Source organism: Pygocentrus nattereri, chromosome 5 (assembly GCF_015220715.1).
Source record: "Pygocentrus nattereri isolate fPygNat1 chromosome 5, fPygNat1.pri, whole genome shotgun sequence".
In the NCBI taxonomy this organism is placed as follows: Eukaryota; Metazoa; Chordata; class Actinopteri; order Characiformes; family Serrasalmidae; genus Pygocentrus; species Pygocentrus nattereri.
Window position 1 is genome coordinate 39,642,464 of NC_051215.1, and position 26,741 is coordinate 39,669,204.

General features: G+C 39.9%; 1 protein-coding gene across 15 annotated transcripts in view; it reads left to right on the forward strand.

Moving 5' to 3' along the window:
• Nucleotides 1-1,254: 1,254 nt before the first annotated feature.
• The window catches only part of LOC108442125 (regulating synaptic membrane exocytosis protein 1), an 84,491-nt gene continuing 59,004 nt past the window's right edge, over nucleotides 1,255-26,741 (forward strand). For all 15 annotated transcript variants that reach the window (XM_037538931.1, XM_037538921.1, XM_037538923.1 and 12 more), the window contains exons 1-2: nucleotides 1,255-1,627; nucleotides 4,899-4,973. In XM_037538931.1, coding sequence (XP_037394828.1) covers nucleotides 1,461-1,627; nucleotides 4,899-4,973 — 242 coding nt within the window. In that variant the 5' untranslated portion in view covers nucleotides 1,255-1,460. The remainder of the gene's footprint in view (nucleotides 1,628-4,898; nucleotides 4,974-26,741) is intronic.

Sequence of the window (26,741 nt, forward strand, 5' to 3'; positions counted from 1 at the left end):
TTCCACAGTTCATTGTCTCATTGTCTTCTCTGATGTGGTGTTAGCAAATTTAACAACAGGATAGATAGATAGATAGATAGATAGATAGATAGATAGATAGATAGATAGAGATACACACACATACACACACACATACATAATCAAAAAATGTTGATATTAATTTGAATGCTACTGGGAATGTTGGCCACTGTTAAAATATTTTAACAGTGTCATGTAGCAGAAAGTGTTTCAGACCCACTTATATCGAGTTAAACTCACACTAGTTACCCCCTTTTTGACATTATCCACCTCTTGATTAAAGACAGGAGAAACTCAGCCGCCGCTAGCCAAGGTCCTGAAAAGTCTATTTAAAACTTCTGCTCACAGCGTGTACGTCTGTTTACCGTCTACAAACCTAAGCGCATATTCAGTTACTGCTGTGTCAGAAAACTTGCTGGCGTCTTTCCCACGACCGCATCTACAGGTGACCGCGTTCACAGTGACGGTGAGATGTTCAGTGCACCGCGGTGCCCAGTGATGCTAGAGCGTTCTTTCTCTGCGTTATGATCGCTGTGTCAGTATCCACTTTATGTGCTTTAAGTCCACCGATGATGCTAATAATAATAGTGAAGATGATGTCTGTAATTTCGTACGGCGCGGCAGGCTGCGCTCGTGCAAGATCCCGGAGACTCAAGCTGAGGAGGCAGAGAGGGAGAGAGGGAAGGGAGGGGGTTGATGAGGCTGGGAGGCGCGTCACTAGTACGCTGTGATTGGAGGACGAGAAGGGGGGTGGGCGAAGAGAGGTCGCGTGCGCGCATGGTGAGCCCCCCATCCATTCTCAAACGAGTGTGCGCGCATCTCCGTGTGGAGGATGCGCGCGCTCGAGGGGCTGCGGTCCCATTGACTGTTCGGTCTCCCTGACAGCGGTAGGCTCGCGCAGTGGCGGCACTGAGAATACACACGCGCGCGCACACACACACACACACACACACTCAGGAGTGTGTGTGTGAGAGAAAGAGAGAGAGAGAGAGAGAGAGAGAGAGGGAGGGAGAGAGAGAGAGTGAGAGCCGCGCGCGCGGATTCCGCCTTGCCCTCAGTCCACGACGCTCGCGTCTCTCTAGGCGGCGAACAGAGAACAAAAGGCTCGAGATAGAGCTCCTCACCGCGCGCCACCTCCTCCAGGAGCAGAGATGGGCTCCCAATAACTGGAACCTGGAGGGGAGAGGCAGGCAGGCGGGCGGGCGGGCGGGCGGGGGGTGGGGGTGGGGGTTCAGATCGAGAGGAGGAAAAAAAGCCGTATAGGAGGAGGAGGAGGTAGAAAGCACAACAGTGGGCGCCCGCAACCATGGACGGTCCGCCAGCGCTGGCGAGCACGAGCAGCGCCCGCTAAGCCCACGGAACGGACCATGTCGTGATCGGGGCGGCTTTTCTTTCGGATTTGACATCAGAGAGAGCGACGAGCCGCCAAGGAGGGCTAAAACATGTCGGCCTCAGTGGGGCCCCGCGGCGGCCCTCGCCCACCCACAGCGCCGCCCTCCATCCCCGAGCTGCCGGACCTCAGCCACCTCACCGAGGAGGAGAGGCAGATCATCATGGCTGTGATGGTTCGGCAGAAGGAGGAGGAGGCAAAGGAGCAGGCCATGCTGAGGTAAAACTGGAAGGCACGATCGCGCGTTCGGAGGATGAGGGGTGGGGAGGGGGGAGTGGTGGACCTGCGGCAGCTTTCATGGTTTAGAGGGACAGACTGCCTTAGCATGTTTTAGTTTAGTTCCAGATTCAAGGCACATGAGTGTGTGTGTGTGTGTGTGTGTGTGTGTGTGTGTGTGTGTGTGTGTGTGTGTGTGTGTGTGTGTGTGTGTGTGTCTGTGACTGCTTCTGTCCGTCTCTCTGTATAGCCCCCGTGTCCGTTATGGAAGCCAATGTTTCCATACAATGTAGATTCGCGTGGAAGCTCCAGTGTTGTCAGGACAAACCAGGCTCAGTTGGAGCTAGCTCTGCTCACCTTTCAGGTCACATGGTGGAGCAGATATACGCTGGTCTCCACCATCCTGTCCCGATTCAGACGGGACAGCGAAGGGAACACTGAGGGGGACATGGCTGTAGAAGTGCGGCTCCAGGTGTAGCTCGCTCACTTCTGAGAAGGGGTGTGTCGATATGTGGGGATATACAAAGCACTGAGTTCCCTGCATGATCACGCTTTTGAGAGGATTCAGTGTCTCGACTCACACTCCGCTAACCTGCTGTTACCGCACCCTCAGCTCGGGCTCCTCAGTGGAGAGAGGGCGCACTGACTGCAGCTCGCGTTTTACTCGTACGCTGGTGTAAACACACGCAGACGCTGCTTAATCCGTAGATATGAATGGAGTAATCAGGGGTGTAGATCCTGCACAGCAGGACAGCCTCATGGCAGTGAGCACTTTAGTGTGTTATGATCCGCCCAGGAGCATGAATGAAGAGGCACTGGGTTAAACCCAGCTGATGAATGGGGGGAAGGCTGCTCTGTTTTTTTCTTATTAATCACAAATGATCCCGTTCAAATCGGCACGGTGTGAAGGAATCACGTCTCCTTGCTTTGTCACGACCAAATTGCCGTGCCTCGTCATTGTGACGCTCGGATTCGTCTTAACCCCTTCAGCGAATGGCTATTTTCAACAGCAGTGTGTGAAGCAGTTAGAATGACACTGACCAAGCTGATCTGTAATGTTTTGTAGACTGATGTTTACACAAATGTGTAAAGTATCCTTACTCAAAAGCAAGGTAGAGTGAAAGACGTTGAGTTGGTACACTGTTGGAAATGTAGGTGCTGTGCAGGTACATATTTGTTCATCAAAGTACAAACAGTGTAAATGTTCCCTCAAAGGTAAAACTGGGCTTTTAAGGGTCCAATTGTGAACCTTAAATAAGTTTTTCCCAGTGAAAAATTATGCATTTGTACCTTTTCATAACCTAATGTTTTAAAACCAAATAATAAAATAACAGCCTGGAAACGAGACGGGGTGTGTGGAGTCAATACAACTTAATAATATCATAATTTCAATGTGTTATAGCACAATTATCTTCCCTGACTAAAGTTACTGAGATGCACACTTGAGGGTACCACCCCAATGACAAGAGGGGTACTGCCCCAGTGACAGACATGCCCCTTTTTCTGAGAGTGTAAATTTATCAGTACAAGCAAGGGGCTCGTCTGGGTTAATGATGTCACATGAGAGCAGAAGAGGTTTAAATTAGGCTGTGCTTTTTGCTGAGACATTTCATGTCCATGTTCCAAAACCCACTACATCCAGGACACGTCTGACTTTCTGATACTCACTCCAAGAAATGTCATGCTGCAACGTTTATGTAATTATAATATGTGTGTTATTCACATTGACGTTAAACTTTCAAACAATATCTGATGGAATTTCCTAAACCATAGAACATCTTGTTATCTTAGAGGGACGAGTACATTCAGTGCTACTGTTCAGATATATTTTGGTTCATCAAGGTACAATGTAAATATACCCTCAAAGGGCCAACTGTGCACCTAGTGTTTTTACCATAACCTAGTGTTTTAAAAGAGAAAAATAAAATAAAAAGCCTGGAGTTAAGACAGGGTATATGGAGTCAATGCACCTTAAATATGTAACTGCAATACAATATAGTATAGTTATGCTCCCTAACTAAAAGTAATAAAGATGCAACCTTGAAATGTAGTATCCCAGCTGCAGCTTAATACTTTTTAGAGTCAAGGTAGAGTCAAGTAGGCCTACATTTAAACAAAATTGCCATTGACATAAGAATATTCTCATCCTCTGGGCACCGCTAATAATTAATTAAACAATAACTTAAGCACAAACTATGGAACTGGTAACTATTACTGATATTGGCCAAGAAAATATTGATTGTTATCTCTGTCATTCCTCAGTTTGATTGCTCTTTTAATCAGATTTTTATATGAATCTCCCTTACTCTGTTCATATATTCCTACTGCATACAGACCTACACAGTCAGGAAGAAGATTAAGTTGTCAAGGAAAGCATAAGTTTTAATACAGTTGTCTCGATACCAACATGCTTTAATTGCACAGTTTGCCTTTGCAATTTTGGTACTGCATAGTGTTCTGCCTTTAGAAATGGTCACTTCACACCACACAGTCTTCTATACTGCATATTGCAACACATTCACTGTATTTATGAGTACCACCTAATCTTTTATGACTTCTTTGTATTAGACAGAATGCTCTGATCTCAGTGATCAAAGGATCAGCGCACAAAAATAGTTCTTTCATTCTAAAAACAAAAGGCTGATATGGCAGGAGAAGTGTATTGATGGACAGCTTCTGCTTTGTCTTTGTTGTGTCTTTTCTTTCTTATACGGCAATACAGGCAGTGAGAGACAAGTTCCTGTTCATGAACAGTGCTTCTTTCTCAAAGGGAATTTATAGCCTGTAACCCAAACTGGAGGCCCGGTGCACATCACAAGTGCTGGCTGTACGCTTCTGATGGGCAAATGGGTTTGTTGGAGTACAGTATTATTTTTACTATTGTTTTAGTTTAACAAACACTTTGTCTTTGCCGGAACAAACCTTAGTATCTCTGATAACTTTACAGTAGACAGGAAAAAAGCATTCTTAACTTTAATGTGTGTTAAAATACATCAAAGTTAAGACCATTAAAGGTAAGCTCAGGTGGTGTTTTTGAATGAGTTGAAAAGTAATATCTGAAAAAAGATTTTAATAACAGCAGTGCTGTATTATTTTTAAAAGGCTACAATTTATATGACAGAACTTTTTTAGGAGGGTGTAGATTTTGCAAAAGCTGTTTAGCAGTGTATAAGACTGGTTGATAATAATGAAAAGGATTATTATTCTTTGGGCTAACATCTGACCATAATTGAAAACCCATGACTTTGTCTGAATGACTTTTCCTGTCTTGCAGAGAGGAGAAGCCCATACAAGCGAAAACAGTAAACCTGGTTGGGAACAAGAAACCCCCACAGCAGAATGACATCAGGTAAACATGACTTTCATTCAGTCTTATCCGGTGTTGACACATAAAGCTTCTAGTCTGGAGGTGTTTGATGGACTTTGGAAAAGTAGGTCATGTTCCTCAGCCATGTGCGACTATGGATCTGCTAGCATGTTTCTCTGTGTTTTAATTCTGTTCATAAATGATGATGCTTGTTGAATCTCTGTACTGCAATGGATGTTTTGGTTTTAGTTTCAAGTTGATGTTCACTGCAGGAAGTAATTGGCTTGTTTCTAGTGGTTATCCTGCTAAGTGCACAGGATGCCTTTGTGCTTACTTTCAGCGGTTTACTCTGAGCCAAAAGATCTGTGTAATTGTGTTTCTTGTATGGGGTAGTTGAATATATACATCTTACACTGAGCTGCCAGTTTATTACATATACAGTACTGTGCAAAATGTTATGCACCTGCACAAATTATGTTAAATGTTAAAATCTATGTATCTGCAGAAAAAAACACACATAATAGAACAAATACAAACAATATTAAAGCAGTAAGTAGCAGTTTTGTGTGTGTAAATGCAGTAATTTAATCATGTACAAACCTCTCTTCTCCTCCCCAGTGTAATTTGTGGCTATTTTTCAATACTCGATTTGACTAATCAATACTTCATTAAGTTAAATCAGGTGTGCTTATGAAACACATTTGTGCAGTGTCTGGGGGCTTCCGGGAGAAATGTGTAACCAAACACAAACATTGCTCTTCTATCCAGCTCAGAAAATATCAACGACTTTACTGTATTCATATTTATTTTATATTTAAACATGCTTATTGGCAAGATAAATGTATACTATACTATATATACTAATGGCCAGTGGTGGTCTTATAGTGGTCTCTTCTCATTTATGGAAGGGATAGGGAGGCATTATAACAAATAGCTACAATCAGTAAATGTATGTCTACAAAGTGTACATATGTAGCAGGTGTACCTGTTAAATTAACAATTACTGCAGATAAAAGTTTGGAGTATCAAATAAAAGGACAACTCAGTGTATTTTGTGCAATGGCATTTAGTATGAAAATGTAAGTAACAAAGATAAAGTTCAGGCTGTTTGGTAGGTGTTGTCACGACATTGCCTGGGTGCTATCTTGGTTAGCTTTATGTGAACTAGTACTGAGGGGCTTGTTCACTCATTTTGAGTGTTCAGTTTTTGTGCTTTTTCATCTTCTCCATCTGTTTTAATGGTTTATGTCTCCTCTGGCCTACTCGAAGCCGGCTGAGCGGGGCACTGTGCTAAATATTTATATTTAGGGCATTTGACTAACGCTCTTATCCAGAGTGACTTACAATTGGATCATTTTACACAGGGAGGCCAAGGCAGTGTTAGGAGTCTTGCCCAAGGACTCTTATTGGTATAGTGTAGGGTGTTTGCCCAGGTGGGGATTGAACCCCAGTCTACAGTATAGAAGGCAGAGGTGTTAACCACTACACCAACCAACCAACAAATATCAGAACATTATCAACTTCACATCAGTCTGTTCTGCAAACACAGAAAACAAATACAGGCTCCTGTGGTTGTGCTTTGATAGGGCAGAAGAGTAATATTTATGCCACATTAAAATATTTATGTGTGCCAGCATCGCCCTGGTTCTTTGCTCAATGAGGAGCATGACAGCTGCAGCACAGTGCAGATAAAGAGATCTCTCCTTCTTTCTCTCTCTTTTTCTCTCTCTCTCTCTCTGTATTGTGGTGAAGTCAGAGGATTGACAGGGTTTAGGATTAGAAGGCAAATTGGCCTGACCACATCTGCATCCACATGGAGTCCCGTGATGTGGTCAGTTGTGATGTCATCAAACTGCTAGAACAGAATTCTACAACCACATCAGTGGGCACTTATGTCAGTGACCACTTAAACTTGTCAGCACCGTACTTAGCTTTGTATTACGACAGTACACAGGATTATCAAAGCAGTGCTGTCAGTACAGCTGGAATGGATACGGATCTGTGCTGTGCAACCCATCACACAGCATGTATCTGCTTATCCAATTCAATCCTTTATTCAATCCAGTCCTTTATTGTTACAAGTTAGATAACGTTTTAGTACTACAAAGAAACCATTTGGCTTGTAGTGTAAGCTATTAAATAAAGCTTTAGTAGCTGTTCAAATGGCTTTTAGACTGTTTTTATTTTGCACTTTAACCTCTTTGCACACTAGCTATAAAAAGCAATTTCCACCTGATTTGGAATTTTCTGTTTTTACGCTATGCATTTTTCCTTCAATTATGTTGAAGTATATTTTGTATATTTAGATAGAAAATATATTTGATTTACAAAATGAATATGTGAATTGTTTACACAGCAGGGAGATCTTACCCCTCCTCTTCCGTCCCCTCATTGCTCACTAGCAGCTCATAAGTCACATTTCACACAAACAGAGCCAACAGTGTCCAAGTTAATTGAATAACAGAGGTAAAGCAAAAAACATTTTATTTGATAATATTATTTCAAAATATCTGCAGAAATGAAACAATCAGTAAATGTATGTCTACAAAGTGCACATATGTAGCAGGTGTACTTGTTAAATGACCAATAACTGCAGAAACTAGCGGAAAACACTTTCATGTTCAAATCTCTCTGAAGGTCCTGTTAAAGCCTGAGTAGGCTGATAAATCAGCGTGATGAGTCAGTTATTAATCTCAGCATGACTGAGCTCTTTTGAGGGATGATTAAAGTAAAGAGTCTCCTTAGTAGTGAATATGTTCACAAGTGATATGCTAAGCATCTTAGCAAACGTCTGCACACTTTGTTATATGCATGCCATTGACTGAAAATCACAGCTATGCACTTTATAGTGAAAATTGCAAGATTGTGTTATTGGGATATGATAAACAGTTGGCAGTGGGACTATGAGAGCAGCAGTTGACTGAAGCAGGCTTTAAGAGCCAAAATAATATTGAAAATTTTGCACCTTTATTTAAGTTTTTCATGAAACATATTAACAGAGAAGTTAACAGAGGAACAGAGAAAATCTAGTGACAGCAAGTCACCATGTGTAATAATACAAATTGCAACAGCAGAGTTTTTCCCAAATGCCTTGCCAATATGAATTGAAATATATTCTAAATGTACTCTGAATATTCTTTTTTATGTTTTGTCATTACTGAACACATTTAGGACGTTGTATTCAATATTCAGTCATCACTAGTTTCTCAAAGTGTTCTTGTCCAGCTTGCGTGTGCCTTATTGCCACATCCTATGGATAATGTCTTTTTATGTCACCATCACAAAGAAGTCCAATGGGATAAAAACCCCTGGAATTTCAAAAGCCTTAATATATCTGATACATCATTTTTACATGATTAAAATATTTCACATCAACACAAATTGGTCAGATGAATATATTATTCATGTAGAAGAAATGCACACATATGATTCAAAGAAATTCAATGCATCACTTTGTTGAGTGAGCCTGGATCAGCTTTGATTCCAATCTTTCAAAGTGAACTGGGACACCCCTACTAAATATGCATTAAACAGACGATGAAGCATTTGTTTTGGTCGTAGGTGTAGAGACTCCACTATTTGGTATTTAGAACACCACTGACTCAGGCTTTCTGATGAAGATCAGGCCAAAGAGCCACACTCATTATAATCTTCATTTTAGATCCTCACTCCTCTTCCGTCATGTGCCTGTGGCCCACAGAGCAGCGCTGACACAAATCCTTTAAAAAAAGGAGGAATACATGAATAGAGAAAGAGATAAAGCAACAAGCGCATCATGCAGTAGGGGCTTTTAATAGCTCCGCAGTCCATACATTAGCACCCACTGGAGGATGAGCCTCCCGAAGCCATTTGCTCCCACCCACCAGCAGCAAGGCCTAGAGCACTGAGTGTGAGCTCACAGGTTGGCATGTGCTAGAGCCAGGCTGCTAATGCTCCAGCTGCACAGCCTCACTCTTTCTGGCTCACTGATGGCCTGGCTGCATTACCCAGCACATCAGGTTTCAGAATGAGGGCTGGAGTGGGCTTCAGCCTGCTGGCTCTCCCTGGCGCATCTGAAAAGCTTTAACTGGGCCAGATAAAAAGTCAGCTTACACTGTATAATGCAGTTCAACCCTTGAAAACCAACTTATGCAGAGATGGGTAGAGCAGCCTGAACGCATGCTCAAAAGAAAATTATGCTTTAGAGCAATAATGACCTAAGTGAAAGTAAAAGTATTTTAGGGGAAAAGCTACTGAGTAAGTAGCAGATCAAATAAATGGTTAATTAGTGAAGCTATGTTCAGCATCAATCAGCATAGGGACTGAATTTTCCCAGGCACTGTTTTCTTTTTTGAGATCTTTCTTCTGGTATAAAAGTTCAGTAATGAGAGGTGTGACCATTCACAAAGCTGTCTAGATGCTATATACAATGAACTAAGTACAAAAACAGAATTAATAACCTGGGGTGAATGTTTAAAGTGGATATGAATGAAAAGGGGTTCCTTTTCTAAAAAATATACATCAGTAGAAGTAAAAGTATTATCATTATATACTGAGGAAAGCATACAACCATGAAATATTTACTTGAGTACATATAACTGAGTGAATATTACTAGCAGAGGTGCGTAGTAACTAATTACATTTACTCAAGTCCATATATATATATATATATATATATATATATATATATATATATATATGTACATATACATTATATGTATATTATATTATAATTGTAATATGTTTGCGTCTACACAAGTGTATTAGTAAGCAAATGAGTTATTTTATTCAGTTACATTGTGTGTGTGTGTGTGTGTGTGTGTGTGTGTGTGTGTGTGTGTGTGTGTGTGTGTGTTTAATTTCATTATGCTTTGTTGGTGACATCTGTACTGCTTTGTGATGAGTTACACCTCTGATTTTTAGCATTTTATTTTAGACCAAAAGATTCATTATTTTACCAAAGAATCAGCACTTTTACTTAAATATGGATTTACTCTACTCTAATCACCACTGATAACTACTAACATTAAAGTTAGGAATGAGGTAAATGACCTTTCATGTGGCTTCAATACAAGCAGCACATGTAAAGACTAGACAATAAGAATCTTCTGTGTTCTATGTTGTCTGTAGCTGAGAATCTTTGGGGAATGCACATTTTTGACTTGGGACAGATTTTCAAAAAAGTGATGACAGACTTCATATTGATTAAAGAAAGTGTGCATCCCTCAGAGGATATTTTTGCTTGTTCGGGGGGGGGACCAGCCCCCATCTAGCCACCTTGGATGGTGGAGATGTGGGCCAAGAGCAAGAGAAACGACTGAAGCTGGCTAAGCAAATGGTGACCCTCCTGAAGCCTAAGCTTATTCTCATCAATGAGCTTCTTTTGTACTTTGAACAAGCTCGCTAAATCCATGTTGAAAGGTCTGGTCTTTTCATGTATGGAATGAACAGGGAGGCTGGATGTAAGTGTGAGTAGACTTTCATAACAAAAAGAAACTAGTAAAAATACAAAATCCAAAGTAACTAACTACAGGGCTTAAACAAAGAAACACAAAGAGCAAACAAAACACAAGGCAGGGAAAGTATAACTACATCAGACAAAGTGACGAGTAGACCAGATCAACCCCGACTGAAACAAAGGGCTAGATAAAGGCCAAAACAAATTTTTTGGGGCACACTTAGGAGAGGGAGGAGACAGAGACCACAGACAGGTGAAGATACCATCGGGGAAGATGGGAAAGTGCAGAGCATAAGAACCAAAATAAAAACACAAGCACATGGCAGAAAGCACATTGCAAGAAGCAGACACAGGAACAAGGGGAAACTGTGACAACAGCCATGTTTTGTTTGGGTTCATGGCTGCTTTAACCACTGCATGACCATGAAAACCCATGATGCATTACTTTTATCTCAAGGATTTAAATGTTATGCCGTACTGCTATGTAATAAGAGAGCAGTCTTACAAAGAGTGGGAGCTGGCTTCATAAAAATCTTTAATGTTGGCAATATAGTGAATAGGAACTATTGGTGGTGAGACATTTTGATATCTTGTAAGTGCAGAGACACTGAGTGACATAATGTATGACATAACACTGCTAACAAAGGCAGTAGAAGTCAAGTGAGAGGAGTTCTTCTTGCTGGCTAACTCCAGAGTTAATTTACCAACAAGAAAATTAAGCTAACTTCATTATTTTTATTATTATTATTTTATTATTACTTAATTATTTATTATATTAATTATTTAAACTGAACCAATTGCAAACAAATCAAGTGAGTATTATTTTCCCAGTGATGTATAATCAAGGTGATTGATACGTCTAGAAAACACTTTTTACATATCAGTTCACAATACACTCCACCAACTCCACATATATGTAGCTCTGGTTTACTATCACTGTAAATAATTTTTAAACATTTTAATTTGCTGTGTAATTTCACACTATGGATTACTTTGTATACAATACATTGGATGTGTGGAATTACCTCACAGTGTTTAGAACCAGTACAAAGATTCTTGGATGCAGGATATGGGGTGCTGAAAAGGCTACAGTATCCCAAGATTGTCGTGATTGTTTAACTGCAACTGCATTTTTTGAACAACTGAACTTTGAAGTTTTTTTGTTTTATTTATATATTTTCAAAATCTGCAGGTGTGGCAAATCTTATAATGTCTCATGTTTTTTCAAGCATTATATCTCAAAATCAGTGTGCATTCAAAAGTTGACTCTCAGTGTGTAGCTTGACTACAGGCATGACAGTCAGTTACCACCCCATATATCAACAGTGTGATTGGTCGCCGCTCAGCTTATTTGCATAACGTTTTTCCAGAGAGAGTGAGCAGGGTAAGCATCAGTGGTTTGATGTGTGGTGATGTTTGTTGTTTACATTGTAACATGTGAGTTCTATTTGATGTAAATTGTCTAAAAATTCAAATTAAGAAAAAAATTGGAAATAAAAATGTAGCATGAGGTCACAGCATATGTTACATATACACTGCTTCAAATTAAGGCACTCTCAACATAAAGCACTTTTTTGCATCTCTGTATAGATGGTAGCATTAAATGTACTATTAAGCCACCATTGCACACCATTTTTATACAGCGGCTGCTAAAGACTGTTTACTGAGTGTGTGGATGCATAAACATGCCAACAGCTCCCTTATTTAGAGTTGTGTGCTGCATGAAGAGGTGTGTATGTGTATGTGTGTGCTTTTTGTCCTGCGTTTCTTCACAGCAAGAAGAGTGAGAGTCCATCTGTTCTTCCAGTTGGTTAGATTTTGTAGCACACACGCACTCACCACACAATCACACATGCACACTTTCCTAACTCATTCACTTGTATGTACAGCCAAGTTGACACTAACATGTTCACATACATTTTCAGAGTTAGAGACATGAAAATGTTAAAAGCGGTTGAATACACACACCAGCAGTGGTGATGCAGTAAGATCTGTGTGGAATAGCCTGAACTGCAGGTTGATAATACGAGCGCTGGGGTTATAGGGGATAATGCTGCTGCATATGAAGGGCTGAGGTTAAGAGCTTTTAACATTCAAACCTACAGCATAGTAAAGCGAAATTACAGTCAGCATCTGTCGCTGTGCTGCTGGAGAGTGTGTCCTGCACTGTTTACACATGCAGGCCAGCAGGATTTCCCTGCAGCGGCGGAGCAGGGTCAGGCAGGACTCTGTTCGGACTCGGGCTATATAACACCACCCAGAGCCCTCCTGCCACACTGCAGAGCCCTCCTGCCACTCTGCTGGTGGCGTGCAGCATATGCCATGGGTGGCTTGGGTTGGCCCACTGGACCCAGCTGGGCCATCAGATGCCTCTCACTGAGAAAAAGAAAAGAGGAGTACGGTTGTGACAGGGTGCTTTATGTGTGCCTAGGGTTATGCTATGCATGCCTCAGGATGGGCCAATGGACAATTGGAGTGAATTATAACACTAGCAACATTTACAAACAATGTCTGCTCTTCGCTTGAGTGTTTGTGGACACGGTGGAGTCGGGTATGGGGCCTCTCTATATCCACTTGCCTCTCTTCCTAAAACAGATGTGTTCAAAACCACATATAGAGTCAGATGTACTAAACCTTTTGCATCAGATTTTAGCTGCAAATAGACATGTTCTGTGGTACAAAATAATGTAGGTTATGTACAACTGGTCTATAAGCCTAAACATGCAGCATGTGAAAACTGCAGAATGCATTTCGCCATATCATACTGTACACATGCACTTTAGGAAGGATTACGCAAAACATAGGAATCTTATACAAGAATTGGGTGAATATTTTGGAAAGGCAACAGACTTACAAAGGTTTGGGCAGCTAGTAGGCTTACATGGAACTTTCTCTGTCTTCTCAATAGGGTTGCCAGATTTTAGCCATGGCAAAATGTATTTGTGTTGGGCAACATGTACATGGTGAGACTGTGACTCTTTTATCATGGGTAATATGGAGCTGTTTCTAATGAGAACTTTTTATCATATCAATATACAACCCTATTCTGCCTTGTTTTTGTGTGTGTGTTAAAGACACATAATTGTCTAGTTTGTTTTTTCACTTGTATTTTTATACTTAATGTGATATGCAGTGTAGTATAAATGCCGTGTGAGACACCGTCCACTCGTGGATTGATCACTGTGAGAGCTGAGCCGTGCTTGTGTGTGTATGACAGAAAGAGAGAAGCATAGCGAGAAGGCACTTTATCTACTTTAAAAAATGAATGCATTTAAAGTGAGACTGAACTGGACAATTTATTGTTCAGTCGTCATTACCGACTAGACACTGGGGTTTAAAACCCGACTGTCCCGTCCAAAACTGGATACCTGGTAATCTTACTCCTAATGAAGGTGTGAATTAGCCATAGCATAGTATTGTTGGGAGATTTCTTTTAACAGTGGCAGTAGCCAAAGCAGCTAGATGAAGTAACAGGTCTGGAAGATGTGCTGAAAGGATTCTTGTTCTTGTCCCCTGACACAAAATGTGCTAAAATAGTGATAAAACAACATGTGCATTGTTAATTAACTTTGAGAAAATTTTCCACTCATTGTTTACCCATGACTGTCCTCTGTAATTGTCCCAATAACAATGTTTGCTAATGCTTCCAGCAGTGTGATCCTTTACGTTAGAGTGTAAAGTGGAGCTGGGGTGCAGCCAGGGCTGTTTGGTCCCTGAGTTGAGCAAAGCAGGGGAAGTGGCCAGGCCTGAGTTGAAGCAGAGCTAAGGGCTTGTTAGCCTGCCTGACTGAACTCTGAGATGTAGATCACTGTCACTCTGTATCACTCTCTTGCTCTCTCTCTCCCTCCTGTTTTTCCTTATACGCACAGAGTACTGTTGCTATTCCTTTATAATGAGACAATTATTACTGTAGGATTTTGAATGCAGGAAGCAAACATGAACTGAATAATCATGTGGAGTTATGTAAAGATTGACGCAATAAATTGTATCCCTATGAAAGTGCAGTGCATTGCTATATATTGTCAGTATGTTGCAGTAATATGACATTTTCATATATCACCTTTTTTAATGGAAGATGCAAGTTACACAACACAACTCTGCCAATTTGGTATTGTTATGATTCTTGGCTGATCCTTCCGTCTGCTTCCCCTACCAGTTCCATGGTTTTAATTAGCCAAGCCTTCAGTCAGTCACACAGTCAGTCAGTGAGGTGTGGCAACAGCACCTGCTGTTACACACACACAGCACTCCCATGGTGGAATGACTATGTGTGTTTGTTTTTGTATATTTTAAGGACAAAATGTCCAGAGCTTGTAGGAACACCAGAGTTAGACGAACTCTGGTGCTACCAGGAACTACAATTTTGGGGCCAACAAAGTGGTCCTGATTTTGATTTTGTAAAGTGCCTCCCTATAAAAGCTACATGTTGATTTTTTTTTAAAACTGAAAGGACAAAAAACATTTCTTTTGGTTACTGAGGTTTAAATTAGGGTAAACATTAGGGTTAGGCCTAGAATATTCCTATTACACAAAGATACTTACATGGTGTTGATTCTAGGCCAAAATATAATGGAAGATAAAGTTAAAAGACTTTTCTTAGTGATTCTGAATCACTTCTTTTTGTCATTCATTGTAAAAATTTCACAGTGATGATATGTAGAATACATATTGGTCACATAATTGTATTTAGCACTTACATGTATGTAATGCATATGAAACATATTATAAAATATACCTACTTACCCATATATATAATACAAATTGGACTCTATGTATTACCCCAAATCCCGACACTATATACTAGCAAATCAGTGTGAGTGTGAGAAAGAGAGAGAGTTAAAGTGTGTTTAAGATTGTTCAGTAGGTAGTGTTCTCTCTGTGTCCTCTCTTTTCTCTCAGCAGGGTGTCACTTTGCTTGAGCATCACTGGTGTGGCTCCTGAGCTGGCCAAATCGCTGCACATTCTGGGCTTAGAGCTCCTTTTGCGCTGATGATTTTTTAATTACAGAAATCCTGGAGAAGCTGTCTCTCAATGCTAGTCCTCATTATTTCCAAAGGTAAACAGCCTGTTTTATATGGAAGATTTTTCAGACAAACCAGGTGAATGTGTCTATGTACTTTGCTGTTTGTGTGCATGTGTGTAGGCAAGTGCATGTACTTGGGGTGTAAAAATGCATAGATTTTTTTGTGATTGCATTTTTACAAAATAACATTGAAAAGAAACAACTGAAATTTGAAATTTCATGATAAATTGAATCACTCCTGAAAGCTATAACTGAATAGAATAAGATAAGAGATTCACATCTATATAGATCTTATCTATATATAAAAAATAACCTAAACAAATCATTTTGAGACACATAAATAATGTTGAGACAGAGAAAGTGACTGGTTGTAGTATGACGGTGCTTCAGCAAGGCATCCTTTGGCTTCAGGTTCTGTAGACGTTATCGATTGTACAGGACAGTGAATTTAGCGAGGACTTATGTGTGAAAGAGAGATGGAGGGACCTCAGCTCTGTCATGTCTATTTATGGACGTTTTGTGCTGTGCACAGTGCTAAGTGTGATAAACACACATTTACAGCATGTCCAAACTGCTTGGCTTCAGTGTGTTCTTCATGATAGATGTGCTTCCTACTTCTTCGCTTCTTCATTTTTCTTTTATGTATTTCCCTCATTCCCACGGGTCCTCTCAATCTCTGGGAATACTCTTCTTGGAGGAAGGGGATTGCATCAGATGAACTGAGATTTACAGGCAGTTGGAGCTACTGTCCACTCCTGTCCTCACATAACTGATGCTGGACGGCACTCTGTACATTGATACTGTAAACTTGTTGCATACTGTCATTAAATCTGTAATCAAATCAGCTGTCCTCTTCTCAAAGTAGATTCAGTAGTTACATTGCTGGTGATAGTTTCTGCTCTATGGCTGTCCACACTCACCTGCTTGAGAAGTGCTCTGCACAAGCCCAAGGACAGATGGGGAAGAGACAGATAAAAGAAGGGTGTATGGGGGAGTGTAAACACACACATAATCAAACCCCAAATTTAATCATCAAGGATGTTGGAGTGAAAGGAGGGAACAACTTATGCCTTCAGTTTTAATATTTTTAGTGGGCCCTTGCCATCCTCATCAAGCGGCCACTTGCACATAGAGATAAATAGATGTTAAATAGAGATGTTCACTAGATACTTCATGAGTCTGATTTAAGTCTTGAGTCAATGGTATAGAAGAGCAATTCAAGTTTAGAGTCTTTTGTGGAGAATTTTAATTAAGTTTCATTATTAGCTGCAGGCATTGCATTTTACAAAAGTAAGTTCCAACTAAATATTAAATACTTTTGATACAGCTTTAAATCAAGAGCCCTTTATTATAGAAAAAAATTCAATCTGAAGGATAGAACTGATGCACTACACAAAAATGAAAGTGCCAAAAGAGCTTGAAACAGTTGTTCTGTAGTTTGTATAGCAGCTTTGCCAGCTAGCTAGTATAATAGCTAATCTATCTGAAGTTATAGTAAGTATTAGCACAGTCTGATCTGTAATTTACTAAAACTTTCACTAGATTAGCATAAATGTCAGCTATAATTGCACTAGCTAGGGTACTTCCCTGCTTAAAAACAGAGCAGACTATGCTGATTGCTGGTCTAGGGCTGGTCTGGTTCTGGTTTGGATCTGGTTTAGCTGGTCACCCCAGCATACAAACAAAACCTGCATATGCTGGCATGCTGGTCAACCTGCATGACCAGTTGATCAGCATGCCAGCATCACAGCATATGCGGGTTTTGTTTGTGACCAGCCATTCTGGCTGATCAACCTGCATGACCGGTTGATCAGCATGCCAGCTTCAAACACAGCATATGCAGGTTTTGTTTGTGACCAGCCATCCTGGTTTATGCTGGTTTTTCTAGCAGGGTTGCTATCCAAGCTATACGTTAGGCAATTGTTTCAAATGATTTTTCCTTTTCCCTTCAACCATCGCATTTGCTGCATTTATTTGTGTGTTCTGTCCATCAGATTTAATGCTGTTGCAAACTGTGGGAGAAAAGTAGAAAAAAACAGTAAATAATGTGTTTTGGTACTGGTATGCTGGTCAACTAGCATGACTATGCTGGGTGACCAGGTAAACCAGCACCAGACCGGCACTACACCAGCATGAACTAACATAAACCACCTTAGACCAGCATGAACTAACATAAACCAGCTTAGACCAGCATGGTATTCCTGCATTTATTCATAAAGGTTTTGCACATTACATTCAAACTGCTCAAAATAAGATTAGCACTCACTAAGGAAGCAACTCATGTCACACTCGAGTGCAGATTCAACAACTCGCAACTTGAGTATGACGTGGAGTGAATGACTGGCAAGAATGAGCAGTTTTTTCAGCATAAAAATGCTTGTCCTTGGCTAGGCTAGCCCATAGTGAGCTAATTAAAAGCAAACATTAATGCCAGTTGAACAATTTAATTGTAACATACATTAACTTTGTAAATAACTGTGTTGTCTAGCTTAAGCTTCAGGAATAAGAACCCGTGTATCCTTTAGGCTGTTAAGCTAACAAAGGAAAGAAAATGTATGCATAACAGATGGAGTTATTTGCTAGCCTAGCTGAGTGTAGTGAATTAAATGTTATAGTTTTGAATAATTTTATTACGTATTGCTTGCTATTGCTTTGGATTAATAGGAGTTTTGTTCGCCATGTTTTATGATTGAACAGGGAACTGTGTCAGATCACAATCTGGGCTCTACTGTTATCCAGTGAATGAAGTTAATACAGTAGTAGATTGGCATTTGTGATACTATTAGGCATTCTATAGCTAAGCTGATATTAGAACCAGTATAGGAATGAAGAGAAGGTTGAGGTGATGACTGTGAGACAGAGAAAAGTGCAAGGAAGGGATGGAGAGACAGTCACAGGAACAGTGAATGAGGTAGATAAAGATACGTACACAGAGGCAGAATGAGAGAGAAGCATGTGTAGAGGCGCTCCCAGAGCCTAACTGTATGAATGTTTAATGATTAGGCATTCCGCACAGGCTTCCCAGGGCTTTTTTTGTGAAGGAAGACTCGGGGAAGGCTCGACTTTGTTGGCCTGACGTGCCTCTTCTCTTTCTCTCACACACTTCAGCTCAACTCCATTGCTGTTTCACCACATTGAAACAGATTACGTAAAAATTCAGCATTGTCAAATCTTTCATGAGGAAAGAGCAATGAAACAATGCTTTCTCTGTTTAAATGTGAGAAATGGCTTCCAGGATCACATTATTGCACCCAAATGTGCCAAAATGAGACAGGAAATGCCTAATATCTACTTGTTCTGCACAAGCATGAGGAACATTTAAGTGAAACTGAACTGAATTGAATTGAATGTACTGGTCTGGATGGGGAAGTCCTGGACTCAATTTAAAGGAAACAATGTTCAAAGAAACCTAACTGTAAAGTATACCCTGCAAGCATACCAAAAACAATAAATAATGTTCTTTTATGAGGCAATTCTAAAATTACACTACTTGCTGCCATATCAAATGATCTATCAGTCAGCTGCAGACCCTCCTTGGTTTCTCAGTCTGCCCTGAGTGCATCTCCGCCTGGCTCTCTCTTTGTAATCACCCCTCTCTGCTCCTGTGGGCTGGAGCCAGGTCTCAGGGGAAGGTTTGGGTGACAACCAGATGCTGGTAGGAGAAGATGGGAAGCACAGTATGCCTAAGGGCTGTATCCATGGCGTATAAGGCCCAGAATGTGCTCCCAGAGGCAGTGCCTTTCTGTACTTTCTGTTTCTTTGGATCAGTGGCTTTTGTTTCTCCTCCCAACTTCTGTACTTTCTTTCTTTGGAGGTAAATTATCACTACAGGGCCTCTGGGAGGGCATGGTGATGATCATGTAGGGTAAAGACATTCCAGACCTTACTGAAATGTACATGGGGATGTTAAAGGGCCGTTTTTAAAAAGAAATAGTTTGACATAGTATGTATAAATGATAGTTCACTTGCATACAGTCCATGTATAGAAACTAAACCACAGCAACTACCTCTTTTGAATTTTTGTGATATCACAAAAACCCATCCATTTACGTCGAACTTAAAAGGAGTGATGAGTGTTTTAGCCTGCACTGCTTTCTGAATGCTGAGCAATACAGGGCAGCCAATAAGAACAGATGGAATTTGCATATATATTTTTAAAAACACAGTAACTAAAAAAACGGTTTGATTATAAGATGGAAATAACCATGCAAAATTTATTCAAACTATTTTTGACACATAAACCCACATATGTGATATATGTGGATCTCAAGGAAAAGTAATACACAAGACAAATGTAGGACATGAGCCTTTTAAAAAGTACAGCTTGGTTTTAAAAAAAGAACTCTTGGTGTTCGGTTTAACAGTGCAAACAAACAGGGAGATATTTTGATAAGTTAGTACTGGAACTGCTTTCTGATAACGAACAACAAATAAAAATTAAACAGGCTGCTACACAATCCAAGAACTGTAAAGCTAATAGCTGAGAGAAAGACAAAATAAACACAACAGAACACAGACTGGTCGTATGCACACACATACACGGACAGAGTGGAGGCCAGCAGAGCCACAGTCAGCAGCCCAGCCCAAGTGAGCTCAGAGCTGAATTCATCGGCTTTATTCGCTCTCCTCCTACAAACGGTGCTCTCTTGCAGGGTATTTATAGAGCTAGCTGGATGTGTTTAGTCTTCGCTGGTTCATAGCCTCACTCTTGCTGCAGCTAGATCAGAGTGAAAGAGGGGAAGGCTGAGCTGAACTCCTCTCGGTGGCTATATAGGGCACTGCTGATATATTCTTTACAGTCTAGTAGTGTTTGGGCTTGATATCAGTTTGTTTGGGTTGTACTCTGAGAGAAAATGGTGTACACACTTGATTACATGTAGTTGTGCAAGAGTCTCAGAACATAGTGTGACGCTTTCCTCGGTTGTAATTTGACTGTTAAACAGCAAGAATGATCCACTTTTAATCTACACTCTTAAAAATAAAGGTGGCTAAATGGTTCTTGGCTTGGATGTATGGTTATAAGAAAAACCTGATTGATTTAGTACCTTTACATGGCACAGAGGTTCCTTAGACTTTTTCACTCACTCATACATCTAATTTACAAAAATGGCTCTTTAGCCCTTAAAACTCCATGGAGATCCCAGTGTAGTGGCACTGTTCACTTTCTATTAAAATGACTGCCTAAAATTGATTAGTTGTCACAAAGATTTGGCAAAATGTATTCTTGAGACGTCAGAGGAAAAATTGAGTGCTGAAAACATTCTATACAACTTGTGGCTAACTTTTAGTGGTCTAAGCAAAACTAAGCTGCATAGGCTCATTAAAATCAAATACATTTTCATTGGTTTGCCGTTTGTTAAGAATTTACATACGCAAGCTAAAGAAATTTTGCATTTCACTTCACTGTCATCGGTTTGGTTCTGGCTGCCAGTGGGAATGTCAAAGCAGTATGTCCTCATTTTCAAATTTTCTAAGCCTGCAGTATGTCCTGCAGCAGACTGCAGAGTGAAGAACACTGGGCCTCATTCACCAATATCTTCCCAAGTTTGATCTTACATTTGTTCTTGAGAAAAGTCCTAAGAAAATGTCTATGTCTGATTCGTGATGTGATCTTAAACTGCAGAATTGCTCACATCTTTGTGCTCTTGAGTGTGTGTAGATTCTGTTCTTAACTAAGAATAAGAAAACATGAATATCAGAATCTTCCTGAAAATTTCGTAATGGGTTTTAAGAAGATATTTCTTCTTAAGAGCAGCTGGTGAATGAGGCTTAAAGCTTCTAGTGCCTCCTATAGGCCCATATAAAAATGCCTATGAAGACAAGTTGATAAAAAGCATGTATATGCTCCAGTCTTTTATTTTCCATAGTTTTATAAGACCTGTTGGCACTTGGATGTTGTGTTTTAACATATCTCACTCTTCTAGGTGCTCATATTTCAAGAAATACATTAAACACATACTTTCAATTTTGTGTTTATTCATTCATATTATTTAAAAGTGTGTTATTCTGCATCCCAGAGATGTGCAAATGACCACTTCATCTAGATTAGATTCTACAGATTCTGTAGATGCCATAGACTCCACGTTTGGTGATTTTCTATGCAATTTAAGTGAACACATTATCAACAGTAGGGGATCTTAACCAAGGCCACCCTGTTTTGGGGTTAAAAATATTTCATGACCCACTCTTTCCTTTACCACCAATCCCTGCCACATAGACACATTACACAATTTACAGAAGATTACAGAAGAACAATCAAATACTGAATCTACTCATTTACTGGGCCTGCAAACATGAATCTTTACCCTGGTGCTGAAAAAGTGGTTCAAGTTTAGTGGTCAGTAAAGACCCTCCCTCACCCGGTGGTAGAACATAATCAACAATAGACTGTACTCTGTGGAGCCATTCAGCAGTGCTTGCTTGCACTTATTTTCTCTGTCCCCCTGGGATCATGTTAAGAAGTAATAAAAGCTTCTGATCACCAATTAGCATTGCGCAACCTGGATGACTACATCATTAGCCAGTTGCCTTAAGCTGTGCAGTAATCTTAAATAAAATGATGTTTTATCCAGAGCAATGCACAAAACTAGACAAATGGCTGTTTTTGGATATGTGAAGTATTGTTGTTTATTGGCAAAAAATATTGTGAACTATTGCTTTAAAGTAGTTCATAGTATATAACTTATGTTTTCCATTCTATGTCAGCTGTTATTCTTTAAAAAAAAACATATATCCATGTTACAAGTGAATAAAGCAGTTTGAAATAAAACTCTTTATATTTTGCTTAATATTTTGCCTATTGGTCTTTATATTGTGTGTAAATTTCATGAGGAATGGACCAAAATAAATGACCCAAAATGACTTGAAAAAAATTCTGGTTCGTTTGACTTACATTGCAAGTAAAGAATGTTTTTTTCCTTCTCCTGTAAAGTTACCATTTTGAAGAAGCAAGGTTTTGTTTCGACAACAGTAATTTGCTGTTTGTGACTGCTAGTACAGTAGTGGGTATGTTGGGCTAGTGTAGTTTTGTCTAAACAATGTTTTGGTCAGTACACTGAGGCAGAAGTGTCTTGCAGTATGAAATATGTCTTTGATTTATTATTATAGGTACTATTATGAGCATGTTTGGGTACAGTGTATGCTGGTTTGTGTTTTATGTGTTTTATGCCTGAGCTTCAGGACAGGGCCTCTGCTGGGCTGTGATGCTTTGTGATGGTTAAAGTCTGTAGATGCTCTGCCAGGCCATATGGACAGCTTTGTCTAGGGAGTCCAGTACCCACTTACTGTAGCTCTGCTGCTGCCGCCACTGCTCACACACTCCATCTGTCTCTTTCCACCCCTCTCTCTCTCTCCCTCCATCCTTCTCTCGCTCACTCCCCCATCCTTTCTCACTTGGATCTATTTGTAAATGGCTAATTCATGTGTAAAAATAGACACCATCATCTATATATCCCTAATGAACGCACTGTGCATCGTCTGCTGGGGGGTGTAAAGGCAGGCAGGTTTATTACGCTCGCTGTTTTCATTGGATTTGTTAACTGAAGCCCTGGCTGGCCGAAGCTAATGCGAGTGTCATTGACGTTGTTTAAAGGGATACCTAATGAGTTGTGCTATCGACAGAGCCGAGTGGCCACTCCAGTGAATGCCTCCGTAAATGCTACACTCTTGTTCTGGCTTACACTGTTTCATTTTCTTCTCATCACAATCTCTTGTTCTTTCTCTTGCACTCACTCTTTTGGTCTTGATAATGATATCAGTGGCTGGTTAGGAACAAACCCCAAACATTTACTCCTGCTTCATTTCTCTTTCTCTCTCTCTCTCTCTCTCTTTCTTTCTCTCTCTCTCTCTCAGATTTAAAGCCCAGCTCCATTCATTATTAAAGGACCGCTGTCTAATCGGCACAGAGTTGCTGCCGTCACCAGGGGGTTCTGGGAAATGTTATTGTCCTGGTGCTGCTCTACAGCTCTCCTCCTCAGCTCAGCCGTAGATGATAGGGCCTCCAGAGCACTGCCAGACATTTGGCTATTGTTCTTAGAGGGGAACGATGCTGTAAAGGATCCTAAAAGCAGTGCCTATGATTGTGATTTATTATCTCACTTTTTGCGAATTTTGTCCAAACACCACAGTATTTCAGCAGTAAACCTGTAAAAGTGCATTTAGAATTAGATTAATAAAGGTGCATGTAATAATCAATAATTGATTGATTATATTTGATTATGCTAATAGTTTTTAAATATTAGTTACTTCAGAGTATCATTGCTTTTGGATGTTCTACCAAAATAAATTTAAGAGCACTTTATTTGACTTATTTTTCCTGATATTTCACTGTAGAAATATGGTGTTTATTTCATGTAATATTCTTTGAAAATTGAGAACATTTATATAAGTTCAAAGTCAAAGTTGAGGAAATATATCAGGCTCAGAGTAATAATAATTTTATTAATTTTATTAATGTCCTGGTGAGTGTTGGAATTGTCCGTGATAAGAGCCACAACTGTAGTAGCCAAACAGGCAAATCTTCAGGTTCAACATAAATAAAAAACATAAAAAAACATTTTAAAAATTAGCTTCCAAGATTTACCATGTCAAAGTCAATAATACACCCTTCAATAAACTGCTATTGCAGGTATGGCATACCAGTTGCCACCATTAAATTCATTAAAACCTTCATAAAAAATCCTGTATAGTAGTAATATTAGATCAGGGCTGCCCAAGATTGGCCCACAAGGCCATTGGATTTTGCACACCATGGGGCTGCCTAACTTTCCCCACCCCCTTATGCATTGAGAGAATAAATGTTTTTATATAATGTCTTGTTTTCATTTCAGGATTTTGCTTTTTATTCAAATAACCTACTTTCATAGGAAATCTTATAGTCTAACATCATAAAATGACGCTTAACACAACATTGTTGTCAATGCTACACACAGATAACAGCACATATGTAACTAATGTAGGCTAATGAGAAAAATAGATAATGGTCTTAACAGGAAGTGGCAGACAACAAGAGTTTTAGGGACCACTGGAGTGAAGATTATATTTTCAGGGAAATTAAAAACAAAATAGTCTTCTTTATATGTAAGGACAACATTGCACTATTTATAGAGTACAACATCCATCAGTATTATGAAAGCACACATGGCTACCACCCCACCCCACGCCAAATATTACACTTTGGCCCCAGAAGACAGACATTTGGGCACACTTGTACTAGATTATAGTTTACTAGATTAAGTTGCTAGGATGTGTTGTAGACAGCTGTGTTGAGGAGGTAGTTGTAACTTCTAGTCTTCTAGTCTTGTACTTCTACTCGTGGTGACTACAAGGGCATGGTCCAAGATCCAGTTACGTTCTTCAGCCTGTGTAGGAGAGACTGAGGCATGAGCAAGTGAAAGACAGTGAGATCAGGAGATCCTGAAGTGAGAAAGCCTCTGGCAGCTAGCTGCTGGGGAGGACTGTATGTCTGCATGTGTTGGACGATGTTGCTGCAGCTTTAAGAGAAGCCATCCCTGGGTGAAGTGAGGAAGTAGCTATAGTCCCCTGGCTCTGCACGGCTCCTCTAGTTTGGCATAATGAGGGCACTGCTGCACGCTCACTCCTCCCTACCTGTCCTGTGGGATGCCTCCCCTGGTCATGTGACACGTACAATATTCCGCATTCTCTGCCCTCCATGCTGATCATATGACCTCCCCAGCCTTCTATATTGTTGAATATTTCCACTGCTGACATGATGCAGGCAGTGCTCTATATTCTGCTATCCTCACAAGGCAGTGCCTGGCCTTTGATGTGGAAGAGCTATCCTCTTGCTTTGAAGAGTAAAATCTGCATACTGTGGCCTCCCCAGTTTTGTTCTTTGTTCTCCTGTGTAGCACTATATATATGATTTGCATTCAATTAAATCTTGTTGTTATTGCTATTGCAATTGCAATTTTCATGACTGTAGCTAAAAACATGATTAAAATTTGGAAATGTTAACTATGATATACTGCAGATAACTAGACCACATGGTGCAGAATTCTACAGTATGTAGGTGTGATATGTGATTTTATTTAAATCCTGTACTTATTGGATTGCACCAATCTTTTAACAATGTATTTTTAATAAATATACAGTTTACAGGACATGGAACATTAGTAATTTGCAATGGATGTTAAAGTATTTTTTTCAAATGATTTTGGACCATTTCTATAGCTCTGTTCAACATGAAATTTTAACACAGTAGTAGTACAAAGCACAGTATAACTGGAGTTTTCAAATTAATGCAAAAAAGTAAAAAGGTTTTTGTGTGACAAGTAGTATATTAATTGCTATACAAGTGTATATATTATCTGTCAAATGTTCAGAAACATGTAAGGGTTTTCCTTATTTTTGTCCTCCTATTTTACTCATTTTAGGATAAAAGTGAAGACAATTTTTTTTCCAAAAAAAAAAATCCCTGTGGACCTTAGACTCCGCCACACTGCAATGAACAGAACAGGCACTGTGCCTTTTCTATTGAACAGAACAGATAATACATTATAAATAATAATTATTATATTACATTATATAAAAATAACGATATAGATAAAGAGATTGAAATCCACCATAATACTAGAACATGGCTGGTCAGCAGGGTTAGTGGGTGGCAGAGTGGTGCATGTTCCCCACAGTGGGGGAGTTCCGGTGGAACTGAGCCACAGCCATGCCAGTTCAGCCATGTGCTGCTGATGCCATATGGAACCACATGGTGCGTCCACTCACTCTCATGCCTGGCTGCCTGGTCTGAGTGAGCAGAAATAATACACTGGCACAGTGAACCACAGACAGGCAAGAGAAACACAAGCCAGTATCATGGGTCCCAAGCAGGATATTGAAACAGTGAGGGAGAACCAAGGGAAAGGTTGGCAGGGGTTACCTGTTCACTCTGAAAGCCTGCTTCTCTCCAAAATGGAAATGCATATCTGGAATTAGTGTTTTATATAGACATTTATTAATATCCATCCATTCAGTAGTCCTACATATTCCAAATAATAATGATTCCTGTATATGTATTTTGTTTCAATATGTTATATCTTATCTGTTATTGTACTATTCCTAGTTCTTTTCAGACACTTAGATAGTTCAATGAACCTTTGCCAGATGATATTATGCCAATTTTTTCACAAATATTTTCAGCATTGGACATTTAGCAAAAGAATGTTCAAATGAGATGTTATTTATGTAAACATGAATATGGTTACAAATCTATCCTTTATAATTAAATTTCTTTTGCATTATGAAGACAAACACAGCTGAAGAAATTTACAGTACTAATGATTGAAATCCCATTGCTTTATGGTTTAATCAAGAAAACATGATGTGCTGTTATTAC